General features: G+C 45.6%; 1 protein-coding gene across 1 annotated transcript in view; it reads right to left on the reverse strand.

The window, feature by feature from the left end:
- Window positions 1-1,841: 1,841 nt before the first annotated feature.
- The window catches only part of chd6 (chromodomain helicase DNA binding protein 6), a 53,278-nt gene continuing 34,352 nt past the window's right edge, over window positions 1,842-20,767 (reverse strand). Inside the window, exons 26-40 of the mRNA XM_034869643.1 lie at window positions 18,400-18,775; window positions 17,595-17,803; window positions 16,864-16,938; window positions 16,398-16,495; window positions 14,712-15,530; window positions 13,358-13,606; window positions 12,113-12,428; window positions 10,133-11,593; window positions 9,367-9,518; window positions 8,638-8,910; window positions 7,087-7,698; window positions 6,613-6,852; window positions 5,506-5,646; window positions 5,237-5,341; window positions 1,842-5,084 (exon numbers count right to left, since the gene is read on the reverse strand). Of these exons, the coding sequence (XP_034725534.1) occupies window positions 3,900-5,084; window positions 5,237-5,341; window positions 5,506-5,646; window positions 6,613-6,852; window positions 7,087-7,698; window positions 8,638-8,910; window positions 9,367-9,518; window positions 10,133-11,593; window positions 12,113-12,428; window positions 13,358-13,606; window positions 14,712-15,530; window positions 16,398-16,495; window positions 16,864-16,938; window positions 17,595-17,803; window positions 18,400-18,775 (6,311 nt within the window). The 3' untranslated portion in view covers window positions 1,842-3,899. The remainder of the gene's footprint in view (window positions 5,085-5,236; window positions 5,342-5,505; window positions 5,647-6,612; window positions 6,853-7,086; window positions 7,699-8,637; window positions 8,911-9,366; window positions 9,519-10,132; window positions 11,594-12,112; window positions 12,429-13,357; window positions 13,607-14,711; window positions 15,531-16,397; window positions 16,496-16,863; window positions 16,939-17,594; window positions 17,804-18,399; window positions 18,776-20,767) is intronic.

Consider the following 20,767-nt stretch of genomic DNA (forward strand, 5'->3'; position numbering starts at 1 on the left):
CCCCCCCCCCCCCCCCCCCCGTTTGTTTCAGTAACAGGAAATGGTGTGCATACATGGGCTGTGGAATTAAAAGTTGTTTTTTTCAGATGCTCTAGCTGTGGGACGCAACAACTGGTTTCCACTTCTGATTTTTCCAAAGGAATCTTAGCAAACACACAAGAACAATCAAAATACTTGAGTTGGACACACACTGTGTGTGCATTACCGTCCTATCCGGGCTAGATACCAAACAGAAGGCCTCATGCATTGAGACAATGAACAGCCGTCCTTGAAGGGAAATTATGCTATTGCACAAACTGCGTCTCATTCCCAAGACATTTTCCTGACAGCTTTGCTGTAGAGATCTGAGAAGCTGCGACCCGTTCTCACTCCTAACCGGGGCCGGAACCAAACATCGCTACGTTGATTTGTTCCTAAGTAATCCAATACTATCCATACAAAGCCCAAATATTTATTTAGTCATCTTTAAGATGCACCTTTATTTTGAAAATGTCCCACTGTATCTTTATTCATTTTAATATAAAGAGATTGTTTTTTATTGAAACGTCTGGAAGAGCTCGGTAATGATTTTGTCAAAACATTTTAGTTTCTTTTTGTAAATGTACATAAATGTAACGGATGTGTTAGCGGGGCATATGTGTCCTCTCGTAGGGTCACAGGCCACTGAGGTAAATCCAATCAAAGTCCTGGAAGAGATTGTGATATCACTAAATATTGTATGGTGGTCCTAAGAACCGCTGTAATACCGGATCGTTGTGGTACCCCTTCTCCTAACTGGTAACACTGCTGCTGATCAGGGTGGAGCAGGAACCTCCTACAGCTTTCCCTACTCCACACACACGATGTCAAACACAGGGAAGTAAGAGGCTCGCACTGATTACTCACTACAGTTAACATTCTGCTTGATTTTTCCAAATCTCTACAACAGAGCTGTTGAGTATAAACTCAGAATGCTTGGAAATAATCCAGAATTGCCCTTCAACGAGCAGCATGGCATCATCTTGAGGACGATGTCACTACGGAAACGTGATGTCAACATCGTATGCGAGTGAAGCCCACCAAAAGAGAAAGCATTTAAAGTCATGTTAGAGGCACGTGTAAGAAAACAAGTCCCTTTGTTGTTAACTCTCCATTTGTGCTTTGAGGGATGACTGATTGACTTTTGGGAATTAACGTAGCGATTTGGACAGCGGTACCTCACTGTTGGCTTCTGAAGATAATGCACAGCACCAATGGCCGTGTACGCATACAGGCATAGGACAAGCTGAACACACACACACACACACACACACACGGTAACGTATGGAGATGTAACAGAAAGATCTATACAAAACATACTCGCTAAATAAGGCATTTTTACTTTGAATAATACATAATGAGACTAAAAGATAAAAGAATGACATATTTGGTGAAAGTTTGGCAAAGCAAAAAAAAAGTATAATAAATTATATGTAGCCACAAACGTGTGACAAGGCAACAACTATGTTTTGTTCCCCCCCCCCCCCCCCCCAACAAGAAATGTGACCTGTAAGCACGAGACAAAAGTCAAAATACAGCTCCACGACAAAACGTGTGCGCATGCATGCACACAGACACGCGCTCCCCCCCCCCCCCCCCCCCCCCCCCCCCACCCCCATCACGCACACCCCCAGACACACAGGAAGGAAGTACAAGACAGTACAGAAACAGGTTAACATTCACAAAAAGACATTGTGCAAAAATTAGGTTTTCATGTATGAAAAGAAAACAAATGTGAAGTCCAACATCATTAACAGAAACATTTGACTTTGAACCCCTCAAAATACAGACCCAGTTCTGAGAAGACTGAATAGAAACCAGCGACTTGCATCCATTTAATGTACAGTACAGTCCGTTAATACCGAAAACACAGGGAATAACTCAATGCAAAAATCCCCCTCGCATCTGTCAAGTATTTTTTTTTTCCCCAAATGGAGAACAAATGAAAGCCGGAACAAATAAATGGTGCACAAAAAAAGAAAAGAAATAAAAAACAGTAATATACAGTGATAGATTTACATATTTAGAAACTCTTGGTATGAACTGCTATTAAAACTAATCTGAGGAAAAGAAATGAGATGAAGAGCAACGATGAGGCACTCAACCCTCCTCTTCCCGTTTTATCTGTAAGAACAGAGCCTTCGTTGGACAGATGGTCGACGACGCACAGAGACTATCTCTGAGAACACCGAATCGAAACGGGAGCAGACGACAGCAGGGCCACTCTAACAGGGGCACGATGCGGGCGACGGGTGCATGAATGGAACCATTTTGCACTAGTAATGTAACACTACTTCTGATCACTTTTATTGATGTGCTGTAACTTAAATCCATTTGTGTCTCGGATGAAAAACAAAAACAAACAATCCCTCCACTCCTGTGTTTGCAGTACAGGATACAATCAACGCTACCTCCTACCGCCCCCTGGTGGCCCCAGAAGACCTCTCACATTTCTGTCTTTCATTTCCTCGATTAGGCCTAGACACTCGAGGGGCGATCTCTCAAAGTGACTTTGTGTCTGACTTTAAACAAAACTTCTTTACATGATCTAAAAAGTATTGAAACAAATTAATCTCATGATTGTTCTTTGCTTTTATCAATAAAAGCAGAACGTGGAGTTCTTTTTGTGGTGAATATCTGTTGCACTCAAGGTTTTCCTGTTCTTGGAATCTGGATTGTTATTATAGTGTGAAGAGTAAAGGACATTTTAACTCTCTGGACTTCTTTCAAAAAAGAAGTTTTAGCAGCAATGGCATAGCATTGATAATAATAGTTAGTAATAGTAGAAAAAAAATATGAATGAGAGGATTTAAATCGTGGGGGGCATAGACAATGCTATCTTACAATTAAGATCCAACATTCGTGCCTGGGATTTATTCACCTCACTTATATTGTGACTTTTTGGACCTTGTAGTCAATATAATAGTCACAATTTTACTAAAAAACTAACCAACAAATGTCTTTATTTTTCTGATTTGGCAGCTTTCTTAAATGTACTTGTATTCTCTTAGTCACATCAAGACATTCAAAGGGCTACGCTTTGAAAGAAATCTGGGCTGCTGTGCGTTTTCTTCTAGCTCTTGAATGTTAGGTGTATGTGTATCAGTGAGTTCCCTTAGTAGTGAGGAGAAAAAGGTGTTGTAGTGTCACATGGATCTGGAAATGTTTGTTACCAGCATACACTTCCTGACTCATCTAGCCTGCAGGTGTTAGAACATTGCACAGAGATAATCCCCCCCCCACAAATATCAATCAGTTTAGTGGAGTGTGGAAACAGACAAACATAAATGTACACAAGAGCTCCTTTCTTTGAGCTTCTCTGGATGCCCAGACTGTGGTGACCAACGTTAGAGAACCCAACTCTGACAGAAGAGCCCCACAACCCTCCGTTGTCATCCTCTAGCCCGCGCAAAAACACACCAATCCAGAACTTTGCAAACACGCCACCTTGGATCACTTTGAGTTTAAAACCGAATCAGTACTGCCAAAGCTGCTCCTGGGTCAGCACAGCTTGCCTGCAGTGTGTTTGTGTGTGTGTGTGTGTGTGTTTTTCTATTGAGAAGCGTCCCTCCCTACTCTCAATGCAGAATGAAGGGGGAGAATACACAGAAGATCATTTCTTACACTGGTTGTTTTTTTTGTATACAAGGAGGGAGTGGAGAGGGTGGGTGGGTGGGTGGGGTCTTGGTATATAAACAGAACCAAGTTGAATATAATCATCATCATCATTGTTATCATTAGTCATCATCATAATAAAAGTCTTTACATGGACATTGACTGACAGACACGGCACAAACTTTACACTGTTGCTCAGTCAAGAGAGGAGGGGGGAGGCGAGGGGGGAGCAGGAAGTGCTCGTCTCTCTGCAGTTTTCTCCTCCTCTATGCTTCCTCTCCCTCCGCCTGTCTCTGCTCCTCAGCGTCCCGCTTCTCCTCCTCTGTTGCCCCTCCCCCGTCGTCCTTAAATGTTTCCTCCGTCTCCTCTGCCGCCGCTCCCTCTGGAGGGATATGGGAGTCCGGTTCCTGGGGCTCTGCAGGACCGTCGTCATCAGTTGCACATGGGCCTGGGTCTGGAGCCGAGGTAGAGGGAGGGACAGGGGGAGACGAGGAACTAACGTTGGCCTTAACTGTACTTTCTCTCTCCTCTCCCTTTCCCGTTGCTGCCTTCTCCCTCTCCTCCTCTTTCTCCCTCTTCTTCCTCCTCTTGGGGCTGCCCGGGGAGCCGTCGCCTGGGCCGGGAGGCATGGCGGGCAGCGCCATGATGCCGCCGTGGGGCAGGAACATGTGCGGGTACAGCAGGCCGTGGGACATGCCCGGGATCAGGAAGGGGTTGAAGGTGAGATGGCTGCCGGTGCCGGCCCCGAGATGCGCGGCGCCGCCGTGGGCTCTGCTGGTGGAGGTGATGACGGCCGCTGCCTCCGCCCCTCTTTTGTTGGCTTCTGTTGCTCCTTTCTCCTCTGGGCCGGGCTCCTTTTCCCCTCCACCAGAGCCGGAAAAGGAGGCTCTCTCTCTCTTAGAAGGCGTGGTGGACGAGGGGCTGGCTGCCTCTGATGTCGACGGTGCCGTCGTTGTTGTGACCTTTGCAGCCGACGATGATGAAGAAGAAGAAGAGGAGGAGCTAGGGTGGGGAGGAGGGGGTGGCGTGTGCGCCATCATTGCGCCAACGCTGAACAAGGCGTGTTGTGGGATCCCAGCCCCATGGGGGTGCGGGATACCGTGCAGCATCATGGGTAACATACTCAACCCATTCTTGGCGTCTTCCCCAGCTCCGCCCGCCTGGATGGCTGCAGAGAAACCGTGCGGGAATCCAGCAGCCATGATCCCGGAGATGGGAATCCCAGGAATAGCACCCCGGAGGTTCTGCATGGCCACCATGGAGTCCATGCTGCCGATTAATCCGCCGTTCATGAAGAGCGGGGGGCCGAGGCCGGATGAGGCAGAGTCCGAGACGGACAGAAGGGGCTTAGGCATCTCGCTGCGAGGCCGGCGGCCGCGGCGGCGAGAGCCCGCGTCTCTGTTGACGGGTTCCGTCAGGATCCGAGAGAACTTCCCTTCAGGGAGGAAACCCTGCAGGGGAAAAGAGGAAGAGCTTAACAGTCATGGAGCTAGTAGATTACAGTGACTACAGAGTACAGAAAAGGAATCCACGTAACACGAGTTTGAGGACACTTATATATATATATATATATCTATATATATATATATATATATATACTCACAGAGTGTTTGACCACGTCAGCCCAGTCTGGAGCTACATAGTACTCAGAGTTGGCATCCAGCCACCGGGATAGCTCCTTTATGGCCGGAGCCATTGCACCACCAAGCTGCCAAGCAAGTAAAACACGTATAATGTTAGAATAACACTAATTCATATTTAAGATTTGTCCAGCTTTCTCAACTGTATGGCAGCCTGTATTATTAGTGTTTACTTGTTCCCATGACTGAACTGTGTGTGTGTGTGTGTGTGTGGTGTTTTTTCTTCCTCTACCCTGCGTCCGGTGCCTCGGTGTACCACAGGAACCCTCTCCTCCCCCGTCAGAGAGTTGATATCCAGCTTTGTCGGGTCTTTACAGCGATGTCTCCTTTGCTTGGGACGCTCCACAAAACCATGTAACAAACCTGCTCCAGACTGCAGATGGGAAGACAAGGGACAGGACGGTGGAAGTAACAGAGAAACAATTACATGCATGTTCCCAGAAAAACAGCTAGAAACAAATAATGTAGGAAATGCTAAACAGATACGATACGATACGATACGATAGATACAAAAGGGCAGACTTCAGAAATGTCAAAAAAAAACTACTGTATCACTCAATTGTCAATGGCTACCCGCCCATGTGACAGTTTACCCGCCAAAGGCAAAATTCCCCTGCATTTGGTAACCGAGTGTTAATTTCGGGCCCTGTGTGTGTAGCTGTACATGAAGTTCTGCTGGTTTGCTGTCACAGACAGCATAATGCCACAGAAATGGACACACACACTACAAGTACTCATGAAAAACCACAACACCTTACTGATAAAGGTGATTATTAAGGGTGTGACGAGATCTCGTTTTAAGAGATCTCGCGAGATTAAAACGTGACAAGATTTCTCGTCATTCATATATTTCATCGAGGATTTCTTTAATTTAAAAAAAAAATTTTCTCGTCTCGTCTCGTTCTCGTGAACCCAATCTCGTGATGGGTCTTGTCTCGTGGAGTAAGCGTCTCGTCACACCCCTAGTGATTATACATTCAAATAATCAAACAAACCATCAGACTAGGGCTATATCGATTCTTTATCGTCATCGCATTTGGCGTAATAAACACATTTTAAAAGGCTGTGACATATCTTAAAAGACACTATGAGATGTTTCGTGTTAGTTGAAAGAAATTATCAGCAGAAAACTGCACTCTTAAATGCTTCTTATATTCAATTCAATGTACAATTTGTTAAAAATAATGTGAGATATGATTCGTTTTGAATTCAACAATCAATTTGGTGTTTTTTAAGCAGAATACGGAAAGCAGCACAAATGCAGAACTGAGTACATTTACATTTATTTATCACATATGGCATGTTTTTGTCATATCGTGCGGCACTACATGGGACTCACATGAGCGAATGTGGGGAGATCCATGCTGTAGCCCGGATTCTGTCTCAGCCACTCAATCAGACCTTTGCTGGCTGCCTCTCGGTCGATGGCCACGATCTCTGGCTGAGGAGGCGTCTGCGTGGGGGTGGGGGTGGAGGAGGACGACGGCGTCGGGGGGCCAGCGGGGCGCTCGGAAGGAGAGGGGGACGGCGAGGAGGTGGAGGAGGAGACTGAGGAGTGGCTGATCACCTCCAATCGGCCCTGCAGTTGGAAAGAGACACACAGAAACACACACAGAGACACACACACACACACACACACACACGTTTAAAGTTTGGAAACCCAATTAGGGCAAAGGACTTTCCTCTCAGATCCCCTCTCTTTTAGTTAACCTTTTCCCCAAAATGCTTGAGCTGTGGATTCTACCTTTCACAGTGCAGCACACACAACAGTCAGAAGAACTTGCGCTACGCCTTTACTCCTCCCTACACCCACCTGTGTCTCTGGGAGGTGCAGTCCTCTGCTCTTGGTGAACTCAGAGTACAGTGCTTCCACGTTTCTCCTCCTCCCTCTCCTCCTCCTCAGTGAGTCATCTCCCCTCAGGCTTCCGTTAACTATTTGGCCCGTTACAGGATGGATGAGCCCTGCCTGCAGTATCCCAGCCATGTCCATTCCCACAGAGCCTTGCAGCGGCGCTGTGATGGGGGGCGGCGGTGGCGGCAGCTTGTGACAGCTGCCAGCGCCGTGGTGACTGATTCCTTCTCCCGTCCCGATGCCACTGGTGGTGCTTATTTCTCCCGACGACTTGGTCAGGTCTATGGCCGTTTCTTGCCAGCCGTTGATCAACATGGCGGCTCCCGTGCGATGAGAGGGCGGAGCCACCACTGGATTAGCTCCACCGGAGCTTGTGGTGGCGGCAGTATGGCATGCCGATTTCCCGGCTAAAACCTTGGCTGCGGCAGCAGCAGCTTCGTAGTCAAATGCCCGCCGACCCCCCGCTCGTTTGAGCTCGGGGAGGTACGGAGGAGCCACGAGCCTCTCCTGTAAGAGAGGCAAGGAGTTGAGGCGCCAAGCTCCGCGCCCACATGCGCCGCCCCGCGACATGTACTGCCAAAGTGGACAGAGTGGGTGAGGGGTAGACAAGGATGGGAGAGAGACGATGGCTTTGTTAAACACACATATGGACTGAGACACAACACAGTGGTGGCTGTCAACCAGACCTGGGTAAAAACCAAAATGTGCTCACGTTCTCCTCTTGGGAAGTTGCTTCAGGCTCTCAAACTGATCTTGCCAGGTTTGTTTACCTCTGAGACCATGAGATATGGAGTGAAAATAAATAGCTCTCAACCCATCTGTTCCCTGGCATCTATGTTGGGGAACATTTGGGAAACGATGCCTACAGGTACTTAGTCAGACTACAAATTGGGTCCATTTCTCTCTTTACATATATGCTTGTTAAACTAATTGTTTACAATATGACTACCTGCCCAAGTCTGATATCAACATGTATAATATCAACAGTACACATAACAGTGACAGGGAACTGCACATAGAAGCAACAAAGTAATGGTGTGGCCCAGAGGTGCCCAATGCGACCTGAAAAACCCGCTCTATATAGATAAATGGGAATAACAGTTTATTAAGTACTAATGTTGGTTATCAGCCTTGAAAAACCAGCATCAGTCAATCCCTTATTCTGACTAAAGAGAGATAGATCGGTCATGTGTTTAGCCATGAATCTAACAAGGATATATACTATTTTAATTTATCAGAATACCAGATAAGAAACTAAAAGTATGTGTGATTTTTTTCTTCTTTAAATTTCAATTGACTTAAAAAACAATACTCTTTGGGAGCACAGAAAGGACAAGTCAAAGTGAGTCTGTTAGCACGATTAGCATCGGTACCGAGCTAACTGGACACCCCCTGGATGAACCATGGCATGAGATAGTGGAGGTACATGTGGACGGATGATACATGCAAAGATACATTCAACAAAAAGGGAGTTTCATTTATACATTTAGTGGGACATAGAGATGTTCTCACCTTAGGTAGTCTTGTGAGAGGGGGGGGGATGGAGAAGCCCAGGCCGAGGTTGGTCTGCTGAGCCCTGGCCTGGCCCGGGACCGAGCTGGAGGCCGTGGTGGGGAGAAAGCTGGCCCGGTGCTGCTGCTGCTGCTGCTGCTGGGCTAAACTGTTGGCCAGGCAAGAGTTGGCCACCAGGGAGCCGGGCGAGTCGTACTGCTCGCTAGACGAAGGCCACTTCCCCTTCAGGATGGCGTGGCAGATGCTGTCCAGGCGGTTGATGATAACCCGGTCCTACACGGAGCCAGACAACAGCATAGGACTGGCTTTATGGCTGCAAATCAGTGTTTCCACTATATATGTATATACAGTAATGGAAGAAGTATTCAAATGCTTTATTTAAGAAAAGTACTAATACCACACTGTAAAAATACTCTGTTACAAGTCAAAGTCCTGCATTGAAAATGTTACATAGTTTTTTCTTTGAGGACGGTTGTATTGACATTTTAGGCCTTTATTTCTATAGGACAGCTTAGAATTGAACAGGGAGAGAGAGGGGGAATGACATGCAGCAAAGGGCTGAAGGGCGGAGTTGAACCCACGGCCTACTATCTATAGTAAACCTTTATTGAGCGCCTGCTCTACCAGGTGAGCTACCCAGACGCTTTGAGGATTAAGATTTAGGAACCAACATCTGCAGCTAAAAGAACAGAAAACAGACACTTTAGACACATGATGACATCACCGTACCTTTGGCCATTCAGAAAACGAGTACAGTGCTTTCTCCTGCAGCAGCTGAGCAATGGTGGGCTCCCGGGTGTCATGGAGGCCGTCAGGGATCTCACACATGGAAATAGGAGCTGCAAACCGGGGGCTGCCCACGTAGCCTTCCACCACGGCCACTAGAGGGGAGGGGGGCAGGTTGGAGCTCAACAACATGGCTTGATTTTTTAAATAGCGCGGCATTTTACGTAAATCCTAACAATCACAACAACATTGTGACAAGAATGGAAACGTCAGTACACTACGCTTCATGTGGTCTGAGGATAATGTTAGGCCTGCACAATATGAAGAAAATATGTAATTGCGATTATTTTGACCGATACTTTGATATGATTGGCGATATTGGAGGGAACGAAGGAGAACACATCACAAACAATGAAATCTAAGAACAAGTTCAGATGATTAGAAAAATTTAGATAATGACAAAAGTTTAATAATTAAAATGATAAAAATAATGATAAAACCCTAAGACATGTAGTAAATTTTAACGTCTTATTTGACATCCACCTCAAGTTTCTGCCCTTTAAGCGTTAATAAAAGCCTCATGTGGCGGTCCCGTCGATGCTGTATACTGTAGATTAAAACACTTGCGCTCTAGACGAGGGGTGAGTCATCACTTTCACTCATTTTATGGACTAAACAGAAGATGGATGATTAATCAATATAAACAGGGATGTAATAACCGGCACCATGAATGTGTATTAACCATTTCACCAGGTCTGAGTGTTCTCACCTGGTGTAGATGGCCTCTCCTCCTTCACAGGGCCTTTCCCCCCCGGACTCTCTGAGGCATCCAGCAGCCCGTCTGCCTGCTCCAGCTTCGGGGTCAGGACTGTGCTGTCTGCCTCCAGCAGCTCTCGCTTGGCCTCGGCTTTGACCTGGGGTAGAGCCGTAAACTCCAGGTGCTCCGGCTTGGCCTGAGGTTTGATCTCAGAGCTGTCTGGGTAGGTGCGGAACTCCAGAGCCTCTGGCTTGGCTTCGGGCTTGATGGCAGAGGTGTCGGGGAAGGCTGTTAACCTTAAATCCTCTGGCTCCGCCTCAGTCTTCAGCTTAGCTCCGTCGGTATACGCAGCGAATCGGAGAGCTACTGGTTTCGCTTCAGATTTGATTTCGGCGCCGTCTGAGTAGGCTGCAAACTGGAGGACTTCGGGTTTACAGTCCAAGCTCTCAGGCTTCATGGGAAGGCTTAGATCTTCGGCTTTAGTCTCCGGCGTTTCTGGTTTGACAGGATAGTCTAACTGCTCAGCTTTGGTCACCAAGTTTTCCGACTTCACGCAGTAAGAAAGGAATTTCCCATGTTTGAATTCAGAACTGTCAGGGTACACATCGACACTCGTCTCCGTCTTGGTCTCCTCTACCTTTACTGGCAGCTCCAGTTGTTGTGGTTTCTCCTCACCACCTCGGTCTGATAACAGAGGAAATTTAAGATCAGACGGCTTTGTGTCAATACTGTTTGCAGGTAGAGTCGGGGCAATTTTGATTTCATTTGGCTCCAGCATGTCGTCTTTGTTGTCCGGATGAAAGGAGAACGTCAGCACTCGATGCCTATAGTCCCTGCTGCCATCTGGCAAATTCAGATCTTTAACCGTACCTTCGTAGTTTGCCTGATCCATGGAGACTTCCGTTTTGACTCCGACGTCGCCGCTGCCACTCGTGCTGCTTTCATCCGGCTTTGATGCGACTGTAGGGGATGAGACAGAGGCAGCGGGGCAGGAAGGTTGTGCATATTCCGAGTAAATGCTCTGCAGCACTATCTCGTTGGGTTTGACGTTGAGCTCGTTCTCTGCCGTTTCATCATGGGGTCCAACCACTGCGACATCCATCAGAGAAACATGATCCATCTGCCCTTCAGAGATTTCGTCCACTTGATCTGCCAGATCTGCGCACTCCGCTGGACCATCCTCTGCAGCTGCGCTGCCCATCAATGTTTCAGTGTCAAGCGAGTTTTCATCCCTGGTGTGAAACAGGATCAACCCGCCCACTTCCTCTCCAGGCTCTTCAATAGACTCAGGACAACCAAGGGTAGCCTCCTGTCCCAGCTTCCCAAGATACGGATGCACGTCTCGCGGCAAGTCCTCTTTATGCTCTGCCTGGTCGAAGCTCTCCTGGAGGTCCTGTTCATCCTGTTCTCCCGGCTCTGGCACGATCCCGTCCAGCTGTGGCACTTCCATGACTCCCAAACTTTGGTCTGCACCTGTGAGGATAGGTTTATTTATATGTATTGATTTACAATCAATTTACATTGCGTACAACAAAGTAAAAATAATACAAACAAATTTGAAATCACACCCATTTTACAAAAAATATCTAATTTTGATTATTTTGACTGATATTGCGATATGATTTGCGATATTGGAGGGATGATAATTTTTCTATCATTATTCTCTTTTTCATTGAAAATTATTAAAATGAAAAGAAATTAAAAAACATGATGGTGTGATTTGTGCGAGGATCTGTACCAAACAAAGATTTTTGTCTTCCGTCTGTAGGACAGGATTAGTAGGCCGGGACGTCTCTGCAGCCCCGCAAAACTTCATTCAGAATGCTTTGACACATATTTTGCCTTAACGAATATTGCTCCCCCCTGTGATGTGGAGATTGCACTAGTCGATATGATTGCGATTAATTGTGCCGCCCTACTATCTGCCACCTCCTACAGCCACTTCTTAGTTTTGGGATCCATGGTAACCACTAGCAGTATGTTTTGACATACCTTGGTCACACTCCTCTCCGCCCAGGCTGTGATCGCTTTGTTTTTCCAAGGTGTGCTCCATGGCGGCCCTGGACAAGTCTTCCACTTCTTCTTCCTCCTTGTCATCAAACTCGAACCCTACGCCTACTTCCTGGCCTTCTCCTCCCTCCACGGGATTGGCTAGGCTCTCGTCAACATCAGAGTGGTCCAGCCTATCCTGCGGCTCGTGGCCAGTGATGTCAGATAGAGAGAGGGGAGGAGGGGGGACATAGGGAGGAGGGGGGCTCGCCGACAGGTCCGTTTGATCTGCGCTGGGTTCCTCACTCACACCAATGTCCTGAAGACAGAAAACAAAAGAATCTTGAGTTATCGAGTTACAAAGCGTCAATACATTGTAATTAAAAACAAACAAAATACAGGTTTTCCTTTGTACAGTATGTATGAAGACAAATGATACCAGTGGAACATTATTTATCCGATTGATTATCAGTGTGATATTTTTACTTGTGATTTTGTATAAATTTGAAATATATATTGGAAAATATATTAGTCTAAAGATAATACAGACTTGCCAACTTCACCGTGGTCTTCTTTAACAGCTGGTGTTTTCCCTCATTAGTTAAACATTTCCATCATGTTAAGAGCCAGAGAGAGCCCCAGGCCCCAGGCCCAATCAAAGCCAATCAAATATGTTTCTCACAGTTCTCCTGGAGCAGTCGTGGCCCAGAGACACGGTAGTCACAGTTCAAGTACAACCCATTTATTTCATTTCTGGAAGTTTATTTATATGATTTGATATGACTAACTCTGCAAGTTGCTTATGTTACCCTGATGGCAACATGATACAAAAAAACAGCTTAAAGTACAGCTGTAACAAATTTGACTCTTCAATTTATTGTCAAAGAAATAACTGCAATTAATATATTGTCTCTTTCAGTCAAATTTAAAAAAATGTACAAATGTATTTATTTTTCAAACAAATATGGTTTGGAATGAATCCCAGGATACATCATTTGGTTATATCACGGTTATGTGACCCAGATAATGTAATAACACAGGTAAACAGCCTATGAAGTAAACCATGCCTCTATACTATCATAAAAATGTTTCTTTTTTTTCTTCAATAAACATAACATTTGACAAAACCACCAACAGTGCTTAGGACCTCAGCTAATGTTAGCAATCGATTGGGGTAAATCAAAGAAACGGCCGACGGATTATGTTAAAATATTGCAATTAGACAACTACTAATTGTTAGAGGCCTACCTTGAAGAGCATGTAACTGGAGGACAGCGGCTCCACAGAATCTCCTGCAGATGGGTGGGACGGGGAGGATGAGGGTGGTAGGCCCAGACACTCCTCCAGAGTTCCCCCTTCCTCCCCTCCCCGGTCTCCCCCCTGGGCCTCCTCGTCCTCCAGGAAGCCGGTCTCCAAAGTGGGGGGACCCAGGATGGGATCCGATTCATTGAACATGTGGTGGGCAGGACTGGAGTGGTCCGTGCCGTCCCAGGGAGCCTGCAGGGGCAAAGGGGATGGATGCATGAAAGATGATGATGCACACAAACATGGATTTGTCCTCATTTTCTCCTCCATCACAGACTAAACCAGGGGTAGGCCACCTGCAGCTCCACAGTTTACAGATTAAACCAGTGGCTCCCTGTGGACTTGACAAAACGTTAAATGGAAATGTATAATGGTTAACATTTTAAATTTAATTTAGTATTGTTGCAGGCCTAAAGTGATTGTTAAATTCTCCATTTAGGCTTCATAACAAATTCAGTCATATAAAATGTGCATCATAACCTACGTACAGCCAGGCACCTTGTCTTCTACGAGTTTGAGTTTCCATAGACTATCTATGGGTACAAAACCAAAGAATAAAAGTCTTGTAAGAAATGAAGAAATGAATAGCGCGTAGACAGATTCATTTACTTCAACCGCCAAAGCTGACGGCTTACCGCTCTACATTATATGCAGCAAAGAATGGGCAAAAATCAACAAATTATAAAAGACATCTCCAGAAAAAGCAGAACAAATACTGCATTTGCTGAAAGGACTCAGCTGGGTCTGAGAGAAAGAGAGAATTTCAGATGTGGACTAGAGGAAATGTACTTTTAAGAATTGGATCAAATCTCCAAACTCCACTACTGCTGCTGCTAGTGTGAACATTGTGATTGTTCAGAGAATTAAAGATGCCTCTCCGCAGAGACCAGGCCAGACAAACTGAAACAAACCTCACCATTTCAATCATTTAGAACCATTGGTAATGTAGATAGGCTAATTGACACCAAACTAAAAACGTCTTCCCCTCTGAAGTTAGCCTCACAAAAAAGCATCTACATCTCCAATATCCAGTACTACTGCCCATGCATCCATTCAGCCTCTATTTTCCTAAAACAGTTATTGTGAATTATAATAATTGTGAATAATATATTGTGAATATATTATTAATATTGTGAATCATTCTGATTCTAAATGAACTGTGTTACCTTTCTTACAAGAATTGAATGTCTGCGGCTCCAGGCAAATTTCTTTTATAGTGTTTGGGTCACAAAACAGCTTTTTAGATTGTAAAGGTGGCTGACCCCTGGACCATACAGATCTAAAGCACAGTGTGTACCTGTAACTGATCCAGCTCGACTGATGGCGCCATCAGGCCCGTTTCCTCTGAGGAGCCTTGCTCACCTACAAGCACGTCACTCCTTAGTTTCAAATCGAGGTCAGTTCCTCCCACGCCGTACGAGTTGAGCATGCTTTGGCCTCCCGCGGCCGAATTGAACGGGAAACCGTTAAGGGCGTCTTTGGACGCCCTCCCTCCGTGCAGAGCATCTGCAGACAGGGCATCATGCTGCAGTGCACCCAGCTCCAGGGTTTCATCCAGAGGGGGACAGTCGAGAAAATCTCCCCGGGAGCCAGGAACTATTCCCAGACTGGGGGAGGCAGAATTTGGGGCATCCAGCGGCAGAGGGTGGAGGTGAGGGTTAGAGGAGGAGGAAGAGGAAGGAGAAGGAGCCGATGGAGGCACAGAGGGATGCTGGTGGTGGGGATGGAGGTGAGAGGACTGGTGGGGATACTCGGGGGGCTGTGGGGAGTGGCGACCCAGACCCGAATCATACAGGCAGCAGTGAGGAAGAGGCAGCTGCGGATTAGACGAGGACGAAGAAGTGATGCCAGAGTGAGTCACCAAGCCCGGGTGTTGAGGGTGGTGGTGGCTCGGGGGGTGAAGATGAGCTGAGTGCCCCCTGACGTAGTTCCTGTGAGCTTCCAGGAAGCTTAGCTGGGGGTCGTTCAGGATGTAGAAGTCAGTGCGGCTCAGGCCGTGACGCGCCGCCCCAATCAGGAGGTCACGGTCGTGTTTGCCAGACTCCCACCAGACTGGAAGGTAGAGGGAGGGGCGGCACAGCTGGAGGCGGGCCGAGAGCAACGGGTGACGGAGAACCTGAGGGAGGGAAGAAGTTTGGAGAGCAGGAAGGCACAGGGTGAAAGTGTTAAATATTCAAGATTCACCAAGTCAAATTTAATTATACAATGACATAAAAAACTAATGTCAGATGTTTGCGTCAGGATTCTGAGACATGGTCTGAAACTGTTTACCAATGTCCTTATTCATATTATAGGACTGATGTCCAGCCGAGCACCTCGGCTCTTAGTGTTGGCTCGGATCCATAAGCGACACAGATGTTGCTTATGAGAGTTGCAAAGCTGCTGTGTGGATCTTGCCTAGACAGTATATGACAGGCCGGTGGCCTCAAATTAAGATGTCGACCATTAACCACGTCCCTAGTACCCCTCATTTCCTGGCATTTCTCTAGTGAAGACTGATAATAACATAACATCTTATTGGTTTACTTACTCCTTTGCTTTTAGGATGAATATGTTTGAGCACTGCCAGCACAGCTCCTATCATGCTTTGGGTAATGAAAACGAGTTGGCTGCACCTGAGCGCCAACTTTTAGCCTGAGGCTGTTTTCAAACTTAGGGAATCTGAGGCACTGCACTGTAACCACGAATGTACCGGATCACTTTTGTTGAAAACTAATGTTAAAAAATGATTATTATGAGGCAAATAGTAAGGTGTAGGAAGTTTTTTTTAATATGAATTCTAGATCGAATTACGTCTGTCTATCTTCACCAGACTTAGTAGTTTTATTTCTGACACTAGAACAAAGGAGCTACTTCTGACACAACACGCATCGATCAGAAACTACAGATAAAAAGCAGAGAGATGAGTAAGGTTTATCTGCTTCCATCCATGCACTCTGCAAACGGGAATAATGGGGAATATTTGTTCCTACAAAGAGCCCACCTGCTCTCTGATCTTCCGGAGCAGCTCGATGCGGTATAAAGTCCGTGCAGCTCTCTCTTCGGTCAGAGGCTCCACCAGCACAGCAGGATCCACCAGCCCTGGAGGAAACCGGAGGGAAGGCCAGAGAGAGAGAGAGAGAGAGAGAGCGAGAGCGTCAACATTGAGGAGCGGCAGTGAGCCGCATGGAGAAGGCAGGTGAGATGCAGAGAAATAAAGAGTGTTTGTATGTGCCGGAGCTGAGTGGGACGTACCTCCTCTCACCAATCAGACAAATATTTTCCAGACTTTGCTGTTTTTAACACTAAAATGTGCAATTTGTAGCAAATAAAAACTGTTTAATGTATGATGATACACATTCCACATGTTGTAATATGTCCTTTTTACACACGGTTTGTTTTTATAATTTTCTCATTTGTTTATTGAGTTTGGTCTCAACTGAATGTGTTGAACTGTAAATAAAGATCACCTGAATCCTCCCACCAGCATGGGGCAGTAATGTTCCCCAGGAACGAGGTCCCCGGGAGGGACATGTGGGCTGCAGCTACACCCCAATGACAACATTGACTTGTAAATAATAATGCAGTGTTGGACTTGTATTTATGCTAACTGGGGCTATTAACACAAACAGGAACACTGAGCTTCCTGTTTTAATAACCACATTAACATAAAATCTAAATAAATTAAATTAGCAAAGAATAAATTAAATTAGCAAAGTTCCTTCAAGTTCATGCCTGTCATGTTTAAATAAAACACACACACACACACACACACACGCACACGCACACACACGCACACACAACCTGAAGTATTAATTGTTTTCAAATCAAAAGCGATATGAAAGAATGTAAGTAGCTTATTGATTCATCAGTTGTGAATATTTAGGTGAATGTTTGGTGTAATATTTGATTGAACATAATTTATTCCTCTTTTATTACTATATTTACTGTTTTTTTAAATGATAAATGCTGGAATAATGTTACATATCCCTTATTGCTGTAAATTTAGTTCTATATGTATGTTCTTCCGTTTTGATTGTATCTCATGTTCTAATGTTCCATGACATGTTTTATCTGTTACACAGACAATGTACTTCATCTGTCCCAGTATGTAAAATAAAAATAGCAAATCTGATTGTAATACCTAGCAGATACAAACCCACACAGACACACAGACACACACACACACACACACACACACCTTCTTCCTTCCTTGGAGGCAGTTTGCAGGCCGTCCTACACATGTTGACGAAGGAGTTGAAGTATTTCTCCAGACTCTCGTCCGTCTTCCTCTCCAGTCGGGCCAGCGCTCTGAACTGGGACCAGTCGAAGGACTTCCTCTCTGGGTCGTACACCACCCCGAATGATGACACGGTGCGGTAGAAATCAGCTTGCTCTCGACGAGTCCACCTAAAACGTGGATGAGGACCGGACAGAAATGATGTTTTAAATATCATATTCATGAAGTGGACAATGATTGTTTAAAGTGCTCATATTTTGCTCATTTCCAGGTTCATAATTATATTTAGAGGTTGTACTAAAATAGGTTGACATGGTTTAATTTTCAATTTTTTCTCTTTTCACCCTGTGTCCTGAACTCTGTTTAAGCTACAGATTGAGACATCTCTCTTCTGTTCAGTCTTTGTTGGGAGTATGAGGGTGTGCCGTGACAGTACCTAGGTAAGGACTACTAGCCAGTCAGAAGCAGAGTATGAGGGCCCTGACAGTACCTAGGTAAGGACTACTAGCCAGTCAGAAGCAGAGTATGAGGGCGGGTACTGACAGTACCTAGCCTTACGATAATCAAACTATAATTATTTACATTTTCCTAATTTCTTCAATGAAAGTTAGAAATGATAAAATATTTGAAATCATTTTGCAATCGCAATATCATTCAACATAATCGCAATTAGTTATTTCCTCATTTCGAGCCGATGTAACACTGATACAATATTAATCTTAAAACAGCTGATACTGATAGCATGGAGTATGTCCATCTTGGTTACCTTCTCTGCCACTCCAGGAACAAGGGGTCGGGTTCCGTGGCGACCACCGAGCACCGCCGGAGCTCGTCGCCCAGCTGCCAGGCCAGTGGCCCGGCGGCGTGATGACTGTGAGCGGCCCCGGGCCCTCCCATCCCCATGCCGACAAGGCCGTCGTGGAGCAGGAAGTCGTGCCGGAGCAGCGGCTCGCGGCGCAGCGTGAAGCGCTGGTAGGCGGTGATCAGGCGGCGTAAACGGGCCGTCAGGGCGGGGCCGGTGGGCCAGAGGGGCCGGGCTTGGACCACATGGAGAGACGCCACCCCAGTCCCTGTTCCCGTTGTCGTTGTGGTGACCAATGTCGCATCCTGGGCGCACAAGTCACCTGCCATCTGGGAGTCTGTGGGGGACAGAAAGGTTTCTCTGAGTCAGGGATGATGGGAATGTTGGGAATGCACATTACTGCACTCCAAAAAAAACATTCTACTGTAGGGCCGGGTATTGTTCAAAATCCTTTTATACCGCTACCTAGAAAAAAACACTTTTGGTACCTAAACAATACTTTCTGATTTTTTTTTCTACAGAGGCTCAGTCCTCGACGTGGTGGCTACGTGTTTGATTCCGACCTTCGGCCCTTTTCTGCATGTCCTTCCCCCTCTCTCTCCACTTTCATGTCGGAGCTGTCCTGTCACAAATAAAGGCCTGAAATGCCAAAAACCTTTGTCTTTACACGAGGCAGCCGTACAAGGACGTTTTACTTTATACGTTTTTCAAACTTATCATTCAATCAAATAAAGAAATATCTCGTCAAAATGTAGCACAAGTAAACAGAACTAAGAATTTATGTTTCTCTTTGTGAGAGGTTTAACTCTGAAACATAGAATCCAGAATGTATTAAAGAAAAGATTTAATTCAGCTTGGATTATAACAGATTGTGAAATGCTCAGTGTAAACTACAGAACTAATTTTTCCAAAAATAGATCAAACAAATAAGTAGATTGGGCTCTATTACCGACAGCTGGCCTGAGGCTTTAAAATGTGTAATGTGTCCGTCTTTGAACATATAAAGTCATAGTCAAAGTATGTTTTGAATGCTATGAATAGGAAAGAAAAGGTTGAAGGAACACAGGTAACGTTCCCAATAATACCGGATCGGTCATGTCCTCTCATTTACACCAGAACCATGGGTAACAAGGTATCTGTATCCAAGTGCTGATGTCTTTCCTTGTCTTTCTCCAGACTGCCAATTAGCAATTAGATGGCCATTAAATGTACCCACTGAGACGGGGAAACTCTTTTCAACCGGCGAGCAGCGGTGAAAAGAAGACGTCAGCTGAAAGGTAAAACGGGTTTAGATATGAGCCGTGGAGGAGAAGCACCTCTTGGACTTAATGGAGGCGGAGCTAAAACCCAGTGGAGAGAAATCATATCATTATTGTCTAAAGGAATGTTGGACTCATTAGAGAAAAAATGATTCAGAAGACTTGAAATGATCGCTTCAAATGACCTTTAAGACTTGCAAATGCTAAGGCATTATACAGCTGTCGGGTGGGCTCGTAGTCATGTGTAGGGCCGGGTATTGTTAAAAAAGATTCAATACTAATACCGTCAAGTCTTTTCCTGTTCCTAAACAATACTTTTATCAATACCAATTTCATTTAATAAGAAAAGAAATTGCAACATTACATATTAGGGCACATATTTAGTATTCATTTTTCAGCTCCCATTGTGTTAGCCCCCGTCTCTCTGTGGAACGTAGAGTTTTTCCTGCGTGTCTCTATGACGTGTGACGTTAGCCAATCAGCAGCTTCATTAGATCTTGGAATAAGCAAGCTGCAAGCTATAATGGAAATGAACTAATCTGTTAAACTGTTGTTTAGCCATGTACAAATGTTTCAGATTAACCCTCTAGACAGGAGGTTCTGATCTATGGATGTATTTCTGACTTGGCTCACACCCCGAGGCGTCAGCAGAGCTGGTCCAAAATCTCCCCCCCCCAAAAAAAAAACTTTTCTTTGGCCTTTTAGTTCTGCCACAACCTGGCCTCTCCTGCCCAGCAACAGAAGTACTGAGGCATTAGAACAACTCTCACCCATGTATTAGAATATCTACCACAATGCTTCCCGGCTCACTGACTCGGATGACATGTACTCCTCAGGTATTAAAATCGGGTATTGAATGACGAGGCATTTTTCGATAATTGATACTGAGGAGGATATTCAGCCTGTTCCTAAGAAGTATTGAATCCGGTACACAGCCCTAGAAATGTGTGTTTATAGATCAAGGACGCTTCTCTGTGTTAGCGGCAGATGCATCCTGTGTACTGACTTGTCATTCTTGATATTACCAAATGTGTGAATGTAAGAGCAGTAAGTGTGTGTGTGGAGGGGGGGGG

Source organism: Etheostoma cragini, chromosome 4 (assembly GCF_013103735.1).
Source record: "Etheostoma cragini isolate CJK2018 chromosome 4, CSU_Ecrag_1.0, whole genome shotgun sequence".
NCBI lineage: Eukaryota > Metazoa > Chordata > Actinopteri > Perciformes > Percidae > Etheostoma > Etheostoma cragini.